The 19,949-nt window shown below is 43.1% G+C and overlaps 1 protein-coding gene across 2 annotated transcripts in view; it reads right to left on the reverse strand.

Moving 5' to 3' along the window:
• Nucleotides 1–4,361: 4,361 nt before the first annotated feature.
• Nucleotides 4,362–19,949, reverse strand: part of sbf2 (SET binding factor 2) — a 100,184-nt gene continuing 84,596 nt past the window's right edge. For both annotated transcript variants that reach the window (XM_080493379.1, XM_080493378.1), the window contains 11 exons: nucleotides 19,748–19,924; nucleotides 19,299–19,400; nucleotides 14,294–14,479; nucleotides 13,094–13,220; nucleotides 12,106–12,233; nucleotides 9,783–10,007; nucleotides 9,586–9,693; nucleotides 9,268–9,458; nucleotides 7,280–7,367; nucleotides 7,075–7,206; nucleotides 4,362–5,703 (listed from right to left, as the gene is read on the reverse strand). In XM_080493379.1, coding sequence (XP_080349505.1) covers nucleotides 5,605–5,703; nucleotides 7,075–7,206; nucleotides 7,280–7,367; nucleotides 9,268–9,458; nucleotides 9,586–9,693; nucleotides 9,783–10,007; nucleotides 12,106–12,233; nucleotides 13,094–13,220; nucleotides 14,294–14,479; nucleotides 19,299–19,400; nucleotides 19,748–19,924 — 1,563 coding nt within the window. In that variant the 3' untranslated portion in view covers nucleotides 4,362–5,604. The remainder of the gene's footprint in view (nucleotides 5,704–7,074; nucleotides 7,207–7,279; nucleotides 7,368–9,267; nucleotides 9,459–9,585; nucleotides 9,694–9,782; nucleotides 10,008–12,105; nucleotides 12,234–13,093; nucleotides 13,221–14,293; nucleotides 14,480–19,298; nucleotides 19,401–19,747; nucleotides 19,925–19,949) is intronic.

A 19,949-nucleotide genomic window follows, 5' to 3' on the forward strand; every position in this document is an offset into this window, starting at 1 on the left:
GGTCTCCTTTATTTAAATCGCTCCAGTGCTTTTTCTTTGAAACCACATGAGACTTCTTCTAGGAAAGGATATGGACCCCTCCTCTAAATTCTGATTGGAGGATTGATTCTTATTATAGTGAAGCCATACATCCATTTCCTTTCCTTGTTTGTCCACATGAGGTCATCGTAGCAGTATGGAGACAAAGTTCATAAACCCCTATCATCCCCTGCGACGTCTTCCAGCTCCTCAAGTCGGATCCCAATCCACTATTTGACCAACCAGGAATGTAAGTTCTTCTCATCCCACGTGAACATGTCTGGTTGATCTCAAATGAGAGACTATGAGGGAGCATCAAAAATCAGAAACCGGAACCACCTTACATCTGTTGTCAATACCCCTTCATCCAGTTCAGGGTTGTGCAGCGCTTGTGCCTAGCCACGCTAAGGAAGGCAGGATACACCCGAAGAGGTCACCGGGGCAACACAGAGACACGCTCACACTATCGCCTACGAGGAAACCGGAGTACCCAGAAAAAATTAATAAAATCCACAAATGCACAAAGTGACACTCAGCTCAGAAAGGACAGGCTCAGACTTGAATCATGACCTTCTCTTTGTGAGTGCTATCCACTACACCACTGTGCGGTCCTCCACCTGAACTACCTCCTCAACTAGCTCCTCTCAAAGACTGTAAAATAAAAGTTTCAAAGGTCTCCGTGTTTATTGGAGAAAGTATGTTATTACAATTTTCAAATCTAATTTTGTTCATTTCATTGCAAGTAAATACTTGTTCTCCGCCCTTCATCCCAAACGAAGGTCCTGGACTTGACCTGAATGTCTGTCCTTGTAAAGTCTCGTTACCTGTGATGTCGGTGATACAAAACCATTAATCTAATCCAACCCATTAAAACAGGTCACATACACAAACATTATGATTGATTCAAATAGTCTGAAAAGCGACAATAAATAAGGAGTTTGTCTCTGACAAACAAAGAAGGCTTTATTGTGTCAGGACACTCAATTCAGATACCCATCAAGGATAACTTTTGTTTGACTGATGCAAGAGAGAGGAAACACAAACTTCCCCATCGTGCCATGCACAGAACTTTAGATTGCAGAAACCCGAGCTGGTTCTCCACTCTTCTTTTTTATATGCAAACAAATGCAATCAGTGCAGACAGTGTTGGGTCAGTGCATGCTTCAGTTACCGGCCCGATTATATGACAGGTCTGTAGGTGTTTTACAATATGACCTTATTGTTCCAGTCTCCAGAAAGCAGGCTGAATCACACTTGATGCAGTTGATACGCAGCAGCGAGGTCTCCATTTTACTGGATGTGGGTGTCAAAACAAACAGTCCGTGCAACAATGAAGGACTGTTCTCACACGTACGCCTCACCTCCCTCTATCGCACCTTCACGTTCCAGGGTGGAAAGAGAGACGGCGTTACAGGAACATCGTCAGCGGGTGAAACTGTCAGCCGTGGGTTCATGTTTGTATCGTGCCTGCACAATAAGAGTCTCCATTTCCTGAACTGAAAACTATCAACCCACTTTAGTCCATGTGTCTTGGAGAGACACGATTGAGGGACAGGAGTTCATGTTGAGTTCAGAGAAGGAAATAAGACAAGAGCCTGCATTCACAGTCAGCATCTCTTGATACCAGCAGGTTCCTGAAGAAAGCTGGAGCCACACTGCTGAAATCCCTGAGCTAATACTGCAGATAGAAATAGGTTTTGATCTCACAAAAGATAACACAAACCTCATTGTTTTTGTTTTACAAAATTGTATGGATTAATTAGAAAATATTCTTGAAAATAGGAACACACCATTTGTTGTTGTTGCGGAGTCGTGGTTCACTGCCCGATAAACAGATTTGCTGTTCACATTTCTTCCTGAGGAGGTATTTATATCTCAGAATCTGAGAAAAATGTGGTGCCTTTTTTTATTTTTTTTTTATTATAAGGACTATTCTCAGAATTGGGAGTTGGTGATCTCCGTAGCTAAATTGCACAAGCCCCGACATTCCACGTATAAGGATATCTCTAGCTGTCTCACCCTCCACCCAGGGGTCTGAAAAGCAGCATAATGCCCATAACCAATTCATCTGATTCCTGTCCAAAACATCCTCTTGGAAACTGATTTGAAACTGGAACATTTTATGGGATTGTCTTCTGGTGGAAAAATGCCTGGCAGATGCTTGGTTTCTGGTTTAGATGACTTCCCACAGTGACCTCACTGAGCAACCCACATCGCCTCCACTGTGCAGTGAACAACATCAGGGCCTCGGATAAATCGCTGAAAGTGGGCTAAGAAAGCATACTTCAGAAACCCTCACATATATCCTTTGAAGCCACTAATCACATTAAATGGACTTTTTCTATTCATGGATGAGTGGGTTGTGTCCGGATAACATCATGTTGATTCATGCGTTTGATAATCCGACCAATAGACCCCCATGTTGCCGCCGGCATCTGACATCACCCTGATATCTCGGGCGGGACTCAATGGTGCGTGTCGAGCCGTTGAGATCAGCGCTTGGAAGAGGTTACGCTGAATTTCAGAGCAGGTGCCCGCCAAGAGCCCAAAAGGTTGCAAGTCGGTAGAGGAGGGCCCCCAGCAGCCCCTCACAGAGGCACCCAGGAAATGGAAACGGCTGCATAGCTCGTTCCCTGCACTCGGGGAACGAGGGCCGCGGGGATAATGGGATTTGTAGGACCAGTGAAATAAATCAGAATCATCTGTCACTGGAGTATTTTTGGGGCCTCTAGATGGGCCAATCAACATTTACTACAACCATGACTCCATTTGAAGATTAAGGATCCAAAAGCAACAGATACGTGCAATCTTGAATTTATAGACTGATTTTGATTTGTCTTCTTTTGTGACAGCGTTATGTTTCAGGCCAGCTGAGACCAATCACACTGAACTCAGAAGAAATGCCGCCAAGTTATACAAGGTCATGATTACACAGCAGTGTATTTAAAACACTGTCCTTCTTAAGGATAATAAATGCTTTCATCGGTAATGTGCTCCAACTTTGCAGAAGAAATCAATGAAGGACACACTAATGTTTTCTAACTCACGTCATGGTTACACAACAACAGTCTTTCATCTCCTTTAAACATTTACACTACAATAATTTGCCTGAATGTGGTTTCATGCAGTCAGGAGAAAACAGATACGTGAATCAGTAATTGAATAAAATGGCTCTCATGTAAAACAGCCCCCCCCCCCCCCCCCCCCCCCCCGCCTTTTCATGAGAAAACGATTCCTGTCGTGCCATTCCATGCGATCCTGCTGGATTACTTCCGCTGTGTCAGTCTGTTTGTAGGCAGACACTCTAATCTCCGTACCCAAAGCAACAGGCTAAATATGGAGGGAAGGTGCCAGGGTCTCGGCCCAGATGTTGGGCTGCTTCTGCTCTGCACCTGCTTGCCTGTGCGAGCCAGCTGCAGGACCGTGGAAGGGCACAGACACTTCCAAGACCCGCTCTTCCTCTGACCTCTGGTTCCTCTCTGACACCGGGTTTTCGAAGGATTGCGGGAGTCTCGTCCTTCACCGCCAGCCAGGCGCCACTCAGCCTGAGCTGGGGATCCTGCCCGGTAACGTATTCATTGCTGTCAGGAGAGACGTCCTCTCCAGGCCCTGCTGGCGGCTCCAAACCCAAAAAACAAAACACGAGTTACGAAGGTGTCTGTTTACCTTCCGCCGAGATAAAAATCCTTGTCAAAGACGAGATGTTTGGAAGAGGCCAGAAAAACGTGGCCATTCCCAATGTTTTGGAGCTTCTCTGTGATGAAAGCCTGCAGCTCTTCAAGGTTCCAGCCTTCTGAAATCTATCCCTCCGTCCATCCATCCATCCAATAGTATGACCAGAGTATTAAGATCAGTTCACATCATTTGGTAAAATAACTTTCCTCTCTGAATAACACAAGGAACCAAGACTGATTGATTTCACTAAATAAAAGTAAGTAAACTACATAACCTTGGACAAACAGTCCTCCCTTAAAAATGCACTGGTGTTTAAATCAATATCTGGAGACATTCCTCGAAACTGGACCGTGAAGCTCGGTGTGATCTGCTCCACTTTCAGTCATCTGATTAATTCCTCATTTCACCTCCTCATATTCAGTATCTGTTCTCTCTGTGTTTTCCTCTTTCGCCCCAGTGTCCACTGCTGCTTGCAGGGACGTCGCAAAGTGTAAAAAAATAATAAAGAGAAAACGCTTTAATTCCTCCCCAAAAATGTTCGTTTTTTTCAGATTTATGCATTTGCAGCATTTTAGTCAGTGATGGACGTAACACAGCACGGTGACGCACGTTCCTCTGTGATACTCCGAACAGTTGATCTCTGCAATCAAACGATGGCCACAAGAAAACTAGTTTCAAGTATGTTTGATTTATTTCCAAAAATTAGTGTCACCACAAAACAAGATACAAAGATACAGTAAACAAAGGAAAAAAAGCCTCCGACATCTTTGAATAGTTTAATTTGTAATTTTGTTCCTCTTTTAATGAAGCTGTGTAGGCCACACAAACAGGAAAACAGGAGACGTGGATGATATTTTCTTTAAAAAGCCCTTAAAAACACACAGAGCTTGCTGGACCATCCAAATGACAACAACAAGAAGTCTCTATTTCATTTTCTGGACAAAGTTTCACCACAAACAGAGAACAGGCCACTAAGGTTTTTGCACCAGTAACGACATATTAAAAAAAACCAAAAAAACTTATTGGTCACATTGAAGTTAGAAAAGTATACTTATGTTCAGTACATACAGTTTATAAAATGAAATGTCACGCAGGTATTTACAGAACAACATGACACCACCACACTGACAGTTACACGTTTAATAAAAAATAATAATTTACATGAGACAAACGTGTTAACCACAAGTCAATAAACATTCAACAAAATAGAGAGAACATCACTTATTTAAATAGAAAAATGTCAGGTAACTCTTTTGAACTCACTGTGCAAATTCTTTTCATTTCACCTGGAATGAGGAAAAGTCACATGTACGGCGTAGCGCGACGCCTCGAGCCTCGCTGTCTGCATCTGCTAGAGAGTTTCTGTTTGAGAAGGAGTGCATACTTTAGAGCTGAGTGCAAACAAATTGCTTTTTTCGTGTTGTGCATTAAAATCTCTGAGTTTTTGGCAGTTCATACGTCTCTGTAAGCAGCAATCACCTTCCCTCGTAGTAAAATATCTGATAGAAATTCTTTGACAAAGTATTTCTATACTTTTCTTTTTTAAGTCTAAAATTGAACCCACAGTTTTATTGGCCAGTGATATTGCTTTGAACGATATACAGTTTAAGTAGGATCAGATCCCCCTAGATAGTGCACAGTCCCCTCAGAAGTCAGTCCTTCTTCACCTCCCCGTCGGAGGAGGCCGACAGCAGAGACCAGGAAGTCCGACGGAGTGACGGCGGCTCCATCGGCCGCCGAGCAGCAGGGAGAGGAGGCGGACGGACGGACGGACGGACGGACAGACGGCGTCCCTCCTTCCACTACCAGGCACTTTATTCACGGTGGTCCCTGAAGTTTAAGACGTCAGAGCAGCGGTCATGTTTCTGCTCTCAGCCTCCTCATGGTGGCGCTGACCATAGATGTGAGTGTTCAGGCATCGGAGATGCAGTTCTGGATCTTGTCCATCCACACCTGAGCGCTGGGGGCGTCCGAGGCGCAGAAGTTATAAACTCTCTTGCTGGTCTTCAGCTGGAGGGGACAGCAAATAAAAAATAAAAAAAAAGACATGAAGGCACCGGGGATAGAAGATTTCAAGCTGATTCAGAGCAAATATGCAAATAAAAAAAAGAAAACAAAATTCCATTTGAAAGTGTTATGTGAATATTCGGAGCTGATTCGTGGTATCAACATTCCAGTTAGCAACACTTACTAGAAAAAGCTCAAATCCAATGACAAAAAATGGAATAAATTCCGATTTTTGTCCTTCGAAATAAATCAGATGCTTTAAAGTCTCTTTGAGGGAATAGTTCCAATACAACAATCAACCATGTGACATTTCGTCCTTAAGTTAGAGATGTTAGAAGCAAGACAAGTGGACAAATATTTAAGGAGGGCAGAATTGTGACGGCTGAACAATTCGATCAGAGCGTCTGCAGCGATCAGCATCCTTTAAAGCAGGTCGGAGGAGGGTAAGACTGTGAACCCGTGACGTGGAGGGCTGCACCTCAAACTCTCAGAACTCAAAGGAGCTGTCATAATGTTACGGCTGATCAGCGTATATTATGTTTTTCCACAGTTTTTTCCAGTTTATTTGATCACGATGACCTTTTGACTTCAATAAAAATGTAAAAGAAAAAAAAGAAAAGATTCCCAGATACATACTGTATGTAATGTTTTGTCTTGTTTTGTAAATCACGTTGAAAATAAACATGACAGACTGCTACAGGCATGCACGTACACACTCTTCCATGGTTCTGCTAGTCCAAAATAATTGAGTGTAATTAACTGGAATTGATAAATGGGAGTAAACGATATCACAGTGAGACGTTCTGCAGCCAACCAAGACTTTTCAGTTGAATTTATATCGCTAAGACATGAAGGAGTTTAACAGGACATATTAACAGGACCGTATTAATGTTGCTGGATTGGCCGGATTTACGGGTTGCATTGTGGTGAACACTTTAGTTTGAGCCACTCATATCCACGGTATTCTGACAAGTCATTGTGCAAGTATTCAATGAAAGTACCAAGAGTCAGCCCCACAGTTCTGTTGTAATACTACTGGGGTATTCGATTCAGACATTTGGTTTTGATTGTGTCGATCCTCCAGCCATGAGGAGAGGCATGCATTTCCTCAATCGTGTTACAGTGACACGTGCTTGTAGTGTTCTTACTACAAAGAAAAGAATCAAAACCACGAGGAGAGTTTGGTTTCTACAAGATTCACAGGACAGAAATCCGCCTTAAAATGTGACAAAAATATCCATTTAAATGGAAACTTGTTGCTTATTGGAGGAAAGAAACCTCTTTAGATTGAAGTAGAAGATTGAAAAGATGTTTTTATAGCTGATTGCCACAGAAAAAAGGGGTGCTCGCAGGGTGAGACCCTGCAGCACTTACATCGAAAAAGGCCTTTTCGCTGATGTGTTTAGGGGATCCTATTGTGGGCGCAGCGATCATCACGGACTCCACCTCGGCCAGGTCGATGTGGCCTCTGCAGTTGGTGTCCTCGCCGGTGTCGTAGTACCGCAGCTGTGAAGACACGAGCGTTAACCCTGCAGACGGGTGGAAGGTGAAACGTGAAGGCGCCACGGCTGGCACTCACCTGGTGCTTTGTGATGTCCAGTACAAACCAGCGAGGCTTCCAGCCTTTCAGCAACGCGCCGCGTTTATACAGGATCCCCTCATAGGACCTGAGAAACACCAGAGTCTGAGTCCAAAAGCTACGTGTGTTCGACGGACTTGTTGGCTGTAACGTGGCACAAGTTTCCCCTCGCACTCGAAAACTTGACATTTTTAACGTTTTGGGGGAAATGATGATGATCTGAGCTGAACTCGAGGTGAAAAATGATAAAGATTATTTTCTATAAAAATATCAGGAGCGTGTATGCTTTGATTTTTATGTTAAAAATGGATCCAGAAGTCCAGAAATGCTTGAGTCCTCCTATGATGAAATCACAGTGTGGATAGAAGAAGGAAAACCATCGTTTTTTATTTTTTTCAAAACGCCAAATAAAATAGACACGGTTAATAGACGTTGAATCAAATACGTCCAGTACTGACGACCCCACCCTGGACTTTACAAACCTTTCAAAAGAATTACCCCGCCCCAATAGGGATTTTTGTCAGGAGTTAAAAAAACAAAAACAATCGATTAAATTTCTCCATCTTTGAAACCAATCCAATCTCCTCTTTTAGACACGTTCCTTCAGAAGCAAAACTTGATACTTGGTTTGTCATTTTTCTGTATCAGCAACATTTATTTGCCAGCAAGGGCAGTTGAACATGTAAATTCATTGTGACTTCACAGCTCTTGCAGGCCACTTCGTTCTGCCTCTCAGACTAAACGCACACAGCACAAATCGCTGAATGAAACTTGAGAGCCGAAAGCCCCTCAGTGGTACATTTGATTATCTTTTCCGTCATTTTAAACTAAACTGGGCCCAAGAAGTAAAGGAAAGTAAGGTCGATTATTTCTTTGTTGTCATGGTGATTCTTGGCAATCAATGTTAATGTTCATCAAATGTATTTACTAAAAGTCTCCATTTCCCTGTGGAACAGTGCCACATTTATAAGGAAGAAGCATTTGAGGGATGAGCAGCAGAGCTGAATACGTGGGTCCATGAAAAGGATTTGCCGATGCCAAACAGACATTTCCTCACTTTTTGTTCATAGTTTATTAATCAAAAGCACTAAGTAGTAATAATAATAAGTTCCATATTACAATGTGGTCTCAGACGACATTACAATGGCACCACCTGCAGAAAAACATGTGCTTAATGTACAGGATTGATCAGAACTGTAAAATGAATGTGTTTATAATAGCAGTTGACGCATATCTGGAGAAAGGCGTCTTTATAGCCAGGGGTCTTTTTAACCTTGGGAAGTCTCTGGACTCTGGGGTTGTACTTTTCTCCATATGTACAAAATCAACCTCAACACTGTCCGGACATTGTGTTCTCGTTGTGCAAGCTTGCTGGTTAACTGCACTTTAACCTCCCATACAGCTGCGTGACCCATTTATGTGAAAAGAAAATGTTAAACTGATCTGGTCAAACCATTAATACTCTGTTTTTATGTCTTCGACTGAGTGAAGCCTTGAAATATTTCATCAAGTATTTCAGAGTGTACTTCACCAACTCATAGCGCCACATGGTTTAATGTTGATTTATCACTCAAGTACATTAAAAGTACTTAGACACTGTTAATTATTGTTAGATTTCTAATGTATTTCATATGTTAACGCTTTAGTGTGTCAGAACGCTATTTGGCTGTTGAAATACGAGGAGCGCAAACAGCATAAGTACACTTTTTTTTTATTTCTTTTTTTTTAGATAAAGTAGTTTTTAATGACTGTTTGTCCATCTTGGAGAGAGATCTCCTGTAATAGGAGCCAAGAGAATGTACTTTGACCCCACAATAATTGTAAAATTACACACCCAGAATTTAACAGAGTACAGACAATCCTTACAAACATGACACATGGCATACCACAGCCCTGACTCAGCTTCCAAAACAGGACTGGCCCCTTGCTGAACGAACTGAGACGTGGACTTCCTATTTGTTCCGGCGCTCAGGAAGTTCACGACCCACCTGTTCTCCTCGCTCTTGGGGGTGAACTGGTTGTAAAGCGTTGCAGCGCGTCGGTTGATGCCGTTGGCTGTGGCGGTGCTGCGGTCCTCGCCCAGAGTGCTGTCTGGCAGGTGCAGCATGGAGCGCCGCTGGAAGGCCTGCAGGCTGGACGTGGGAATGAGGCCCGAGATGGACACCGACTGCTTACGAAGCTGCAATTGTAATTAAAAAAAAAAAAATACACGTAAGATAACACGCGACTGGTAAATGAAGCTCAAGACTGTTTCAGGCTTGTTTTTTTTTAACGGAACACGTTCTCTTTACTCCTTTAATACGCACATTTCCTTCCAGTTTGAGGTCTTCCTGAATGCTGATCCTGACTCTCTCTAGAGTGGTGTGCCATTTCTCCGGGGCCTGGTTCAGCGCCCCCTCCAACTTCTCGATATCCTACAGCGAAAAGGAGAACCGAGAAAATTGGCACAAAGCAAAGAACGGGACCAAACTCTTTGACGAAAACTTTGGCGAGTAGCTCTCACAGCGAGGAGTTTGGTGATGGCGTCCGGCTGGGCGCGGCTCACGCTGCTGTAACACGGCCAGACAATCCGCCTCTTGCTGTTGGAGAGGTTGTCCGTCTCCTCAGAGCTATCCAGCCTCACCGCCATCATCCTCCAGTCGTAACACGGCCCGGTGGACAGAGTCTCGTCTGTGAAGAAGTCCCATTTGATCAGGCTGGGGATGCCGATCGAGGGCTTCAGGATCAACTGTGACACCAAAGCAGAGGAGTAGGTTTAAAAATAAGAAGTATATTATCACATCTGAAAAAAAAAAGAAAAGATATTTGAAGAGGAGCAAAGATCCCGTCCTGAAAGAAAACATCCTTAATAATGAAGTAAATGTTGAATATGATGTATCTGATGTATGAAAAAGATTTTCTTTCAAAACTTCACTCATACAGGTTCATCTAAAAATGGAATTATAACTGAAAAGTTAACTATTTCTACAGTCAGCACAAACTAAAAAGACTGAACTACTTTAGTTTATGTGTAACAAATCTAAATATAAGTTAATATAGCCTGTAAACCTGTAATGAGGCACAAAACAAGATTCTTTCTCCTTTTCTATATGCATCAATATAAATGATTAGAATATATTAATTAAAATATCTATACTGTGTTGTTTCACTGAGATTATCAGTAAGTCTCACAGAGAGTATCCGGTTATGTATCGCCTCACAAAAAGACAAAGAAGCTCCCCTCAGTGATAAACGATTATCTGCCGCCATTAAAATCATTTGGAGGTTTTAGTTGTTGCTCCAAAGAGAAATGAATCAATCAATGAAAGCATCAGGGAGGGAAAAACATCAGAAAACAAATCAACTCATGTGAGAAAAACATTTAACTCCAGAGAGGAGGCCTGATCTCTATTTTTTTTTAAACGATATTAAATCATGGAGTTTATTTTTGTCATTAAAAACAAGCTTGAAGGCTTCAGAAATCTGATTACATCTGATTAGGGTTTTTTTTCCATAACACTGAAAATATTTGAGGTTTTATTGTGCGAGTTTAAAGTCCATGATTGATGCCTCCTCCGGCCTCGACAGGAACCTGGACCCGACGCTTCGCTCTGGTTGCCTTTTGGATGAGAACTGACGTCAAAACCAGTTGTGCTCACAGTTTGTGCCTGGAACTCCGATTTTATGTGAGCAACAGGGAAATTTCCACTTTCAGCAAAAAAAACCCATTTCAAAATGGTTTTCTGGCGTCAGTCTCCAAACAAACATCGTCGCTCTGAATAGTGAAGCTCAAACATCCAAGAAAAGCATTTATGAGTGCAAGGGGTGCAATAATAAAAAATACTTGAACAAATCATTGTAAACAGTAGTGATATTTATCCAGTACTCGGAGTACAAACTGCCACACAACTGTTCCTTATTTTTTTTTTGACCAAATGCTCAGGACCTGAAATGCTCCTTTTAAGTGAGCTGCATTTATTTATTTTTTGTTCTGAGGTTGTTAAACGTAGATTTGCTCATTCAATTATTTCCTCTGGAGTTCTCCGGTCAGTCGATGAGTGACGTTATAAAATCGCACAACGTTTGTGCGCATCTAGAACCAGTACCATTCGTTATCCTGAACATTAAAGATCCCGACACGGCTGACAGGTTAATCTGATTTGTAGCAGTTGAAGTACTCGAACCACTGACATCGAGGGAAACAGGAAATGATGTGGAGTGGAAAAACACAAGCTGGCGATATAAGTTGAGTTGCTTGAATCCACATAAATGTCAACTATCAGATCTTGTAGCAGCTTCTCGGGTCCAACAGCAGTTTCCGTGTACCGGTTGCTTGTAACACACTATATGGCTGCATGTGTATTGGCCAAGATGTGGTGATAGGAGACGTACCGCAGAGCAGAGCTAACAATTTAATACATATTGTAATACTGTGAGCAAGGCAAGAAATTGTGATAAAAAAAACAAACAACTGACTAATATTACCACCATAGACACATGTTAGTTTCTATATCCAAGCTATGCACATTTTGGGCAACTCAGTCAAAATAAGCCCCTTAGAATAGTAAAATAATAATGGTCCCCCTCCCCTGTTCTAGTCTGTCCTCAGTTATTTCCTCCATGGATGGAGAGGAGGTCATACCAGGCTGTGCTGCAGGGATTTGCAAAACTGCTTGACAAGTGACTGATAGAATTCCTTTTCAGATTCAGCTGTGAAGATCAATCAAATGCACATCAATACTGTTTTTAGGTCATTCATACATTATAGCCCGATGTAACACTGCAGGATACAAGTTGAATTTTAATAGACGTCTGCTGAAGGGCAGCGTGTCGACACCAGCACTCACCTCGCTCTCCGAAGGGTTGTACAGATAGTTGAAGAAGATGGGACTCCTCCGGTGCATCCTGTTGATGCACTCCCAGATACAGATGCCTCTCCGGGCCTGTTTATCACCTCTATCCTCGAACAACAAGCCTGTGGAAGCCCACAAGGGAGAAACTGTTGCACAGTAACGTGAAAAGAAAAAGGGCCTGATTGGATAAATAAGAAAAGGGTCGACTGGTGGTTTCAGTGACTATTGGATGCATGCACTCATTTTCCGGTAGTTAAACTACAGGCAGAGACGCGGTGTAATGCACAATAAAAGACAGAAACCTAGTAAGTCAAATTGGCAAGCAAGCAAATGTGCGATTCATTTATCTTCGGGGAGGCGGAGTGAATCAGGCTGATCATACTGCAGCAACACCACAGTGGTATTACTCAGTCTGGACACAAAGGATCAGATATGCATTTATTTAAGGAAGTGGCTATTTCTTCATAAAAAGGTCATTATTAGAAAGCTGTATACACGTGACGGAGCTTCAAACTAAAATTAGATCCAACCAAGTTTACTCAGACTCAGTTGTCTTGTGCAACTCACGTGCATTCATAGAAACCATGTGTTGTTTGTGTGATAAAACTTAAAATTTTAGTAATGACAGAGAGCAGTAAGAACAACACTCCTAATTCATGAAGGTTGGGATCATAACGAACAGTTCTAATAACTAATCACCCCCATATGCGACGTAATGAAATTGGGAAAGCAATAAAGGCTTGTGATCAAATGGTAATAAAGCAGAAAAGAGAAAAACACATTGTCTTTTACTACCAAGGTAGGTCAGTGCGGTGATGAATGGGACGCACGCAGTAAGGTCATTTCTATCTTTTTTTTTTTTTTTTTTTTTTTAAAGTAAAATTCTTTTGCATACTTTGGCGCAATGAAGCATTTGCGCAGCATCAAAAAGACGAAGGAAACAAACAACCCCCCCATGCTTTATTCTGTGGAAGACACTGACCATGTTCCAGACGCTCATAGTCTGAGTCCAACAGGAAGTTCTTGAAGCGATTAGAGATGTGATGATAGGCCAGGAATCTCAGATAATACTGATTAAACTCAAACTCCAGAGGATGTTGCTCCAATATCTGCAAGGATATGAAAAGATGAATAAAGACTATTAGGAAGGGGAGAGGGAGGTCAGAGTGCGTGTGTGTGTGCGCTGCACAGCATCCTCATGTTGGGGCTTCATGTCTCTCTGGCGTATACATCAACCAATTAGAAACAGGAAAGAGCATCTCCTGTGCCGGTGGGGGTCAAAGGTCAGTGATATCATCGCTGGCAGACACAATCCAGACTGATCAGCCGTGCCATTGTTCCCATCCAGTGGTGTGAGGTGTCTAAGTAGAGAACTAAATAGTTGTGGCCACCTGGGTCCACTGGCAAAAACAACAGCTGTTTTGGAGATGAGGCACTTCTATTTTGAGCTCTTGTCCGAACCCCCCCCCAACCCCCCCGTTTATAGCTCTCCAGACCCAAGGACCCCCGCCAAAAGTGCCTAAGCTGCCAAGCCTACAGTTTCAAAAGACAAATGCAAAAACTATGTGTTGATGTAAGTGTATGGGAGTGGGTCTGTGTGACCCCAGGAGACAGAGACACACACACACACACACACACACACACACACACACACACACACACACACACACACACACACACACACACACACACACACACACACACACACACACACACACAACTCTGGACTTCAGCTGTGTGAGTTTCATTCTTAACTCGACTCCCCCCGCCTCCATCTGAAACCCTGAAGCACACCCAAAGCCTTCCCAGAGACCCTCAATCCCCAAAACTGCAATTTTCCACATGTAACTCTAAACACGCACAGAAATGTGAAGAGATGCTGAAACACGCGAGCTCAGACAGCCCAGCGCTGATCACTGGGTTCACGGACCATCTGTGCAGCAGCCTCCGCGCACACTCCCTTGTGCAATGTGCTGTTGTGATTACACATCCAGCGTTGGGAAGTGAAAAACCAAACCAATGTATAGTTAATGACAGCTGAATTTCTCGCATTCTTCACTCACCCCTCTGCTCGCTCTTGAGGAATGTGGTGAGATCATGAGGAAGTTATGAATGATGAGGCGGCGAGAAGGAGGCCCAGCGTGCTCGAGTGCTCAGCGCGTCGGCGGCGGGCGAAGCTCACCTGGTGCACGCAGTCCAGGAACTGCAGGAAAATGGGCGTGAAGCCGCTGCCCTGACTGCTGGGACTCAGGTTGCTCCGCTGGCTGAACTTGTGGCCGAAGGACAGCCACTCTTTCTCCAGCAGCACCTGAAAACCCTCCAGGGTTCGGTAGAACGGGTCGCTCAGCAGCTGCACCAAAGACACCACCTGAAAACATCAGAGGGAGCAAGAAACTTACAGTCCTTCCTTGAGGAATAACTGCTGAATTGTCACATCTTCTTTTGGGCTGCAGCCCCCAAAAAATAAGTGCAACGGTACACACAGTAGAGTCCAACTAGTTGTACAGAGATGTATTTGTTCTTTCACATCTCTCATCCAAGTATCAATGTTTCTTTCTTTAAATATATACTTTTTTTTTTTTTTATAGCTTTGACATCTTAAAAGAAGCAGCTGGTAACGACTTTGCTGCTGCATCACTTCATGTAACGACTTCGCTTTTTAAGCTTCATGTTGTGTTCCAGTTAGCTCGGCATTCAGAACGGCTTTTGGAGCAGAAGTAACAAAAAAGCAGGTTATGATTCTGAGGATGAACTTGGGGCAGCATGGAGGATCCTGAGCTTTGTTTTCGAGATGTTTTTACAGGCTGCAGAACTCTTGAAAACACACACATAAACCGTTGCTTCAGCGCTCAGTGTCTGAGCATAGTAAGTTATGCTGTTCCACGTTCACGTGAATGAAATTTGGCATAATGTAGCATCAAGTTCTCACGCAAGACCAACTTTTCTGGAGGCGTCGGGTTTTACTGACTTATGATGTTAGAATAAACGGGAACACGACAACACGATTTTTCCGAGAATATCGCAAGTTTGTAATTCCAAGCAATGACGAAACTTGAAATCAACAATACCGAATTCACTCATGCTTTTGCAACTTATTTGTTTGGACACTCGCTTTCAACCTGTAAATCCATCTGCTTGCAGTAATATCTCGGGGAGTTTGGGAGCTAAAAAAACCCTCAAGAAACTCTGCAGTGTGAGGTGGTTTTTAGCCTTCCATTGACAGGCTGCATAATAAAAAAAATTAATAAAAGAAGATTTTTATGTAATGACCTTGCTAAGTAATATATATATATATATATATATAAGTGTCTATTGACAAGTTTTCATGCGCTTCCTGATGTCACCAGGAATTGATCCTGCGTCAGTCACACTCAAGGTCAATACTTAATATGCCAAATGTTCAAGTATTAAACACAATTGTTAGTCACATGATGCAACTCCTGACTTCAACCATCCATCTTCTATGATACCACGTCGTCCAGCGTTGTCGTTCATCCCAGCTGCTTATGGCTAAAGGCAAGATACACGGGTGGACAGATCACCAGTTCATCACTGAGCAAACGCAGACAGACAGAAGCCGACAACCTCAAACACATGTGGAGCTGCAAACATGCAAACTCCACAATGACAGGACCCCCCCCCCCCCAACCTGATTCCAACTGAGGATTCTCACACTGAGGTGAGAACACTTCACCATGCAGCCCTAACTTCTGAGTTTGCCCTCCAAAATACAAAGTGCAGTCAAGGAGTATGTGAAGTCAAACTTATAATAAAACACACAATCTTCTGCTCCTGTAGGATATGTCAATACTGCAGTCCCAACTTTAAAGCATACAATTCGCACACACACACACCTAGACAAGGTAGAACTTCGAAAATATTGTGTAAGAATTGGTGGTGGTGGATGGGTGGGTGGGGGATGGGGGGCAGGACATTTCCACATAAATAACTTGAACGTTAACATATGGAAAAAAATGTAGCATGTGTACTTCATGACGTCTAAAAGTTATGATGTGTTCGTGTCACGTTCCCAGATTTGACAACCCATTAATAAAGTAAAGTATCACCACTGAGTGCACACATTCTCACTGAGATGAAATACAGATTGTTTTTTTTAGACAAAGACCAAATCTGATATTTTATAACCATTTTCTGGAACACAATATAATGTAACTAACATGTGTATTAGAAACAAGAAGTCAACTGTCTTCCTTAATAGGGAAACCAACAGTAATAGTGTTTCTAAATTGCTGTAAACAAACAATCTCTGCAAACATGCAAATTCAAATAAGTCACAGAAATAAATTTTTGAATACGTTCAACGCTGATCATGGCAGCACTAACTTGTGTACAGTTGTTTTACCCCAACCGTGCACAAGTTCTTCGATTTTATTTTACAAGGGTGATTACATATTCTTTCTATTTGCTCCGACTTTCTGTCGCGTCCCCTCAAGAGCTAAAACACGTTAAAAAGGACCCATGTTCTGAAGACACAATGTCAAACCCATCATCTGCTATTAATAACATTTATACAACAATGTAGAAGAGTCTTGAGGTGCACTTGAGCTCAGTCCACAAAATACCCGTGCAGAACCACTTGTCTACACATGCAATAAGGTTGGCCTGCTTCCCTGTCCGCATCTTTTTCAACATAAGTAATGAGCCCTGACGCATGTGGAACACAGAGAGAAAAACAGATCCCGAACTCTCTTTGGGGGTTTACAAGAACTCAGAGTTCTGCCTGGTAGGGAAAAGCCTCCTGCACCTAGCGATGAAGTGTGCCACCCTGCAGCAGACTGGAGAGTGCCTAGAAGCATGAAACAGGCCCCGAGAGAGGACTGTGGATAGCAGAGAAGTAAAGGACAGGAAGGACAAAGGGTAAATTACAACGGCATTCAGACACAAAGCAAAGACAGCTCTGCTTCCTGTCTGCTGGGGGTCTATGGATTGTGGGCTGAGGCAGTAGAGTCGGAGCATATGGAGCCCATTTGTCTGTGCGGGTTGATCAGGACCTGACTGGATGGAGCCGGTGGCCCGTGGAGAAAGATGCTCAGGGCTGAACACGTGCCCCGCATGAGGGATCCACAAACTGAGCTTTTAAACAGCAGCCCAGGGCCCTACGAACCCACATAAACACGGTGCAAGGACACACTTTATGCACTTTAACAGGTCAGGATGGAAAATATGAGCTCAGTGTGCAAAAATGCGATGAAATGCTGAGTTTAGCAGTAATTGGATACTGACAACTGATTAGGATTGATGCAGGGCTTTTTGTTTACATGACTACAATCCACAAACGTGCACTTTCATGATTGAAATCGGGACATTTGCCTTCACTACTACAGCTCTTTTCAATATATTTGCACATCTGGGTCAATGGCAACACGGCTGTTTAGAAGATGAGCAGGAAAAGCAGGTGTGGCAGATTTATGATTCACACATGGTCCATACACAAGTGCAGGCTGAATGGATGCCAATGGGTCTCTGTGGAAATCTCTAAAAATGTTGTCAACAGTCGAGAAAGCGGGATTATACTTAAGTAGACACTTGTTTCTACTTTCAGCCTCAATATGTGGCAGAGGGATAAAAAGAGTCACAAGCTTAACACTGTTTCACACAGCCTGATAATTCATGTTTGGAATGGGGAGTGTCAAACTCATTTCAGTGCAGGAAAAACACACCATTCAACTTGATCTCAAGTGGGGGGGGACAAGGAAATCTATATAACAACTGCCAAGTTTCCATTTATTTGAATGAAAAGAGGTAGAGACCTTCTGGAAAAAGTCATTTCCATCGTTTTGTCATTTTCTTATGTGATGCCTCCTGGTGCAAAATAGAGTGAAATGTCTTGTGATTTTCAAATAAAAAACATAGTTAATGCATTTTTAATGTGAGTGAACAAAACCAGGAAATATTATCAAAGTTTTGAGATAATATCTTTTTTTTTTTTTCATTATTTTTACCCATCGAATTGAAGGTTATCTTACACACTGGGTTGGAATCACTGGCAGACCTGTTCTGGTTCTCGCTTGTTTGAAATGTATTAAAGTGAAGCAGTGTTTATTGCCTGAGCTTTCCACTCAGCAGTCGTTGCTTGGTTGAGTAGTGACACCGGCTGGTAGACCGCAGGATTAGAGTGAACCGCGTCGATGGGATTCTCTGAGCAGCGAGCCATTAGTGGGACAATGTACAATGCTAACTCAAGTTTATTTTGCAAAACGCAAAAGCCCAGACAGCGTGGACTCGGCGAGGCGACTGCTCACCACTAGACCACTGTGCCCCTGGTACCCTGCAAAGCCTTCAAACTACACTCTCATCAACAGGTTGCAGCAAGTAACCGGTAATTGACACCAGGATCATCTGCGGTCTGGCTCTCCATGCCCGTGCTCACACGAGACATGGCTGCGTCACAGAAACAGCCCGGTGGTCTGCGGACATTAAGCAGCAAGTCTCTTTCTGACAGACGCCACATCGAGCTGTGCAATTGACATGGGACAATACAGAGTGTTTCAATATTAAAGACACAGTGAACCTGTGGTGGCGGTGTGTAAAACAAAACATGTATCACTGAGGCTCTAGTTAACTCCAGCCCCACACGTCTACCTGAACAGTTTTAGTGAAATAAAACATGAATCTGCATCTTCTATCAGCAGAATGTGCGAGAGGTTTCTGGACGCTGTGAAGGACTTCCATGACAGAGTTCCAGTAAAGCTTACACACTGCAGCTTGGAATTGCTGCTTCCCACACGATTAATGTGTTTTTGGTCCTTCTCCCTGTGGCATTTTTATTATCGGCAATGACTGCAACATGCAACCCCGCCCATTATTGGACATGTTCCAGACCCCCCCCCCCCCCCCCCCCCCTCCTGGTCTGCTGAATGGACACTCAGGTACACGAGAAGCTGGATGATATCAATGATTTGTCTCCACAGATCTTACAGAAGCAATGCTTCTTTTTTTTTTTTTAACACCAGCTATTGCATCTTAAGTGTTTAAATTAACTTAGTCTGTAACTTCTCTTCATTATGACGTCGTGTATCCGTCTTGCAAAGTTTTGTTCAATACACAAAACCAATATCAGTTAAAAAAAAAAAAAAAAAGAAAAAAGGGTGGATTATGCACATGTTCACATCTGTCTCCACTGCATGTGTTTTTTATGCCCGGTGGTATTTGTGCATTTCTCTCACCTGTGTGGTGATGTCCCAGCCATCCTCCAGGCTGAGAAGCACAGATGAGCCGCTGTCCAGAAGCTCGACCAGAAACAACGCCAGCTGCAGGATCTTGTGAAGCTATGGGAGGTCAACATATGTGCATGTGAATAAATATAAATACACACACACAGACAGACACACTTAATCCGGTAAATTACTGCTTCTTTTCCCACAGATAGTATTTTTCGACTGCGCATGTTATGTTCAATGTAAGGCTGCAGGGGGTCAATCAGATAACCAGCATGATAAGTGCCCCTCAACATGGTTCCCTTGGGAAAACGGCTTCAGAGTGGATTTATTCACATAATTTATCCATGATGTGAATCTCATGCGCTGACTGCCGGGTTGTTCTCAGACAAACTTCAGGGTCAGACTCTGCTTGGCTTCAGTTATGAAAAACGGTGTTGTTTGTGTGTTTTTGCCACCTGCAGGAGCCATTCAGATTCCTCCAGGGCTTTGAGGAAGGAGTCCTCGGAGTCGGAAGAGGTGGCGCTGGGGGCGCAGGCCCTCAGCAGCTTTTTGAAAGCGGCCTTCACCTGCCGCGTGTCGGCAAAGTCCACCGGCACCAGTTCACAGTTCAGAGACGAGTCCACTCTGAGACCCTGTCAGACATATTGGAATATAATA

This window comes from Lipophrys pholis (assembly GCF_963383615.2).
Source record: "Lipophrys pholis genome assembly, chromosome: 2".
In the NCBI taxonomy this organism is placed as follows: domain Eukaryota; kingdom Metazoa; phylum Chordata; class Actinopteri; order Blenniiformes; family Blenniidae; genus Lipophrys; species Lipophrys pholis.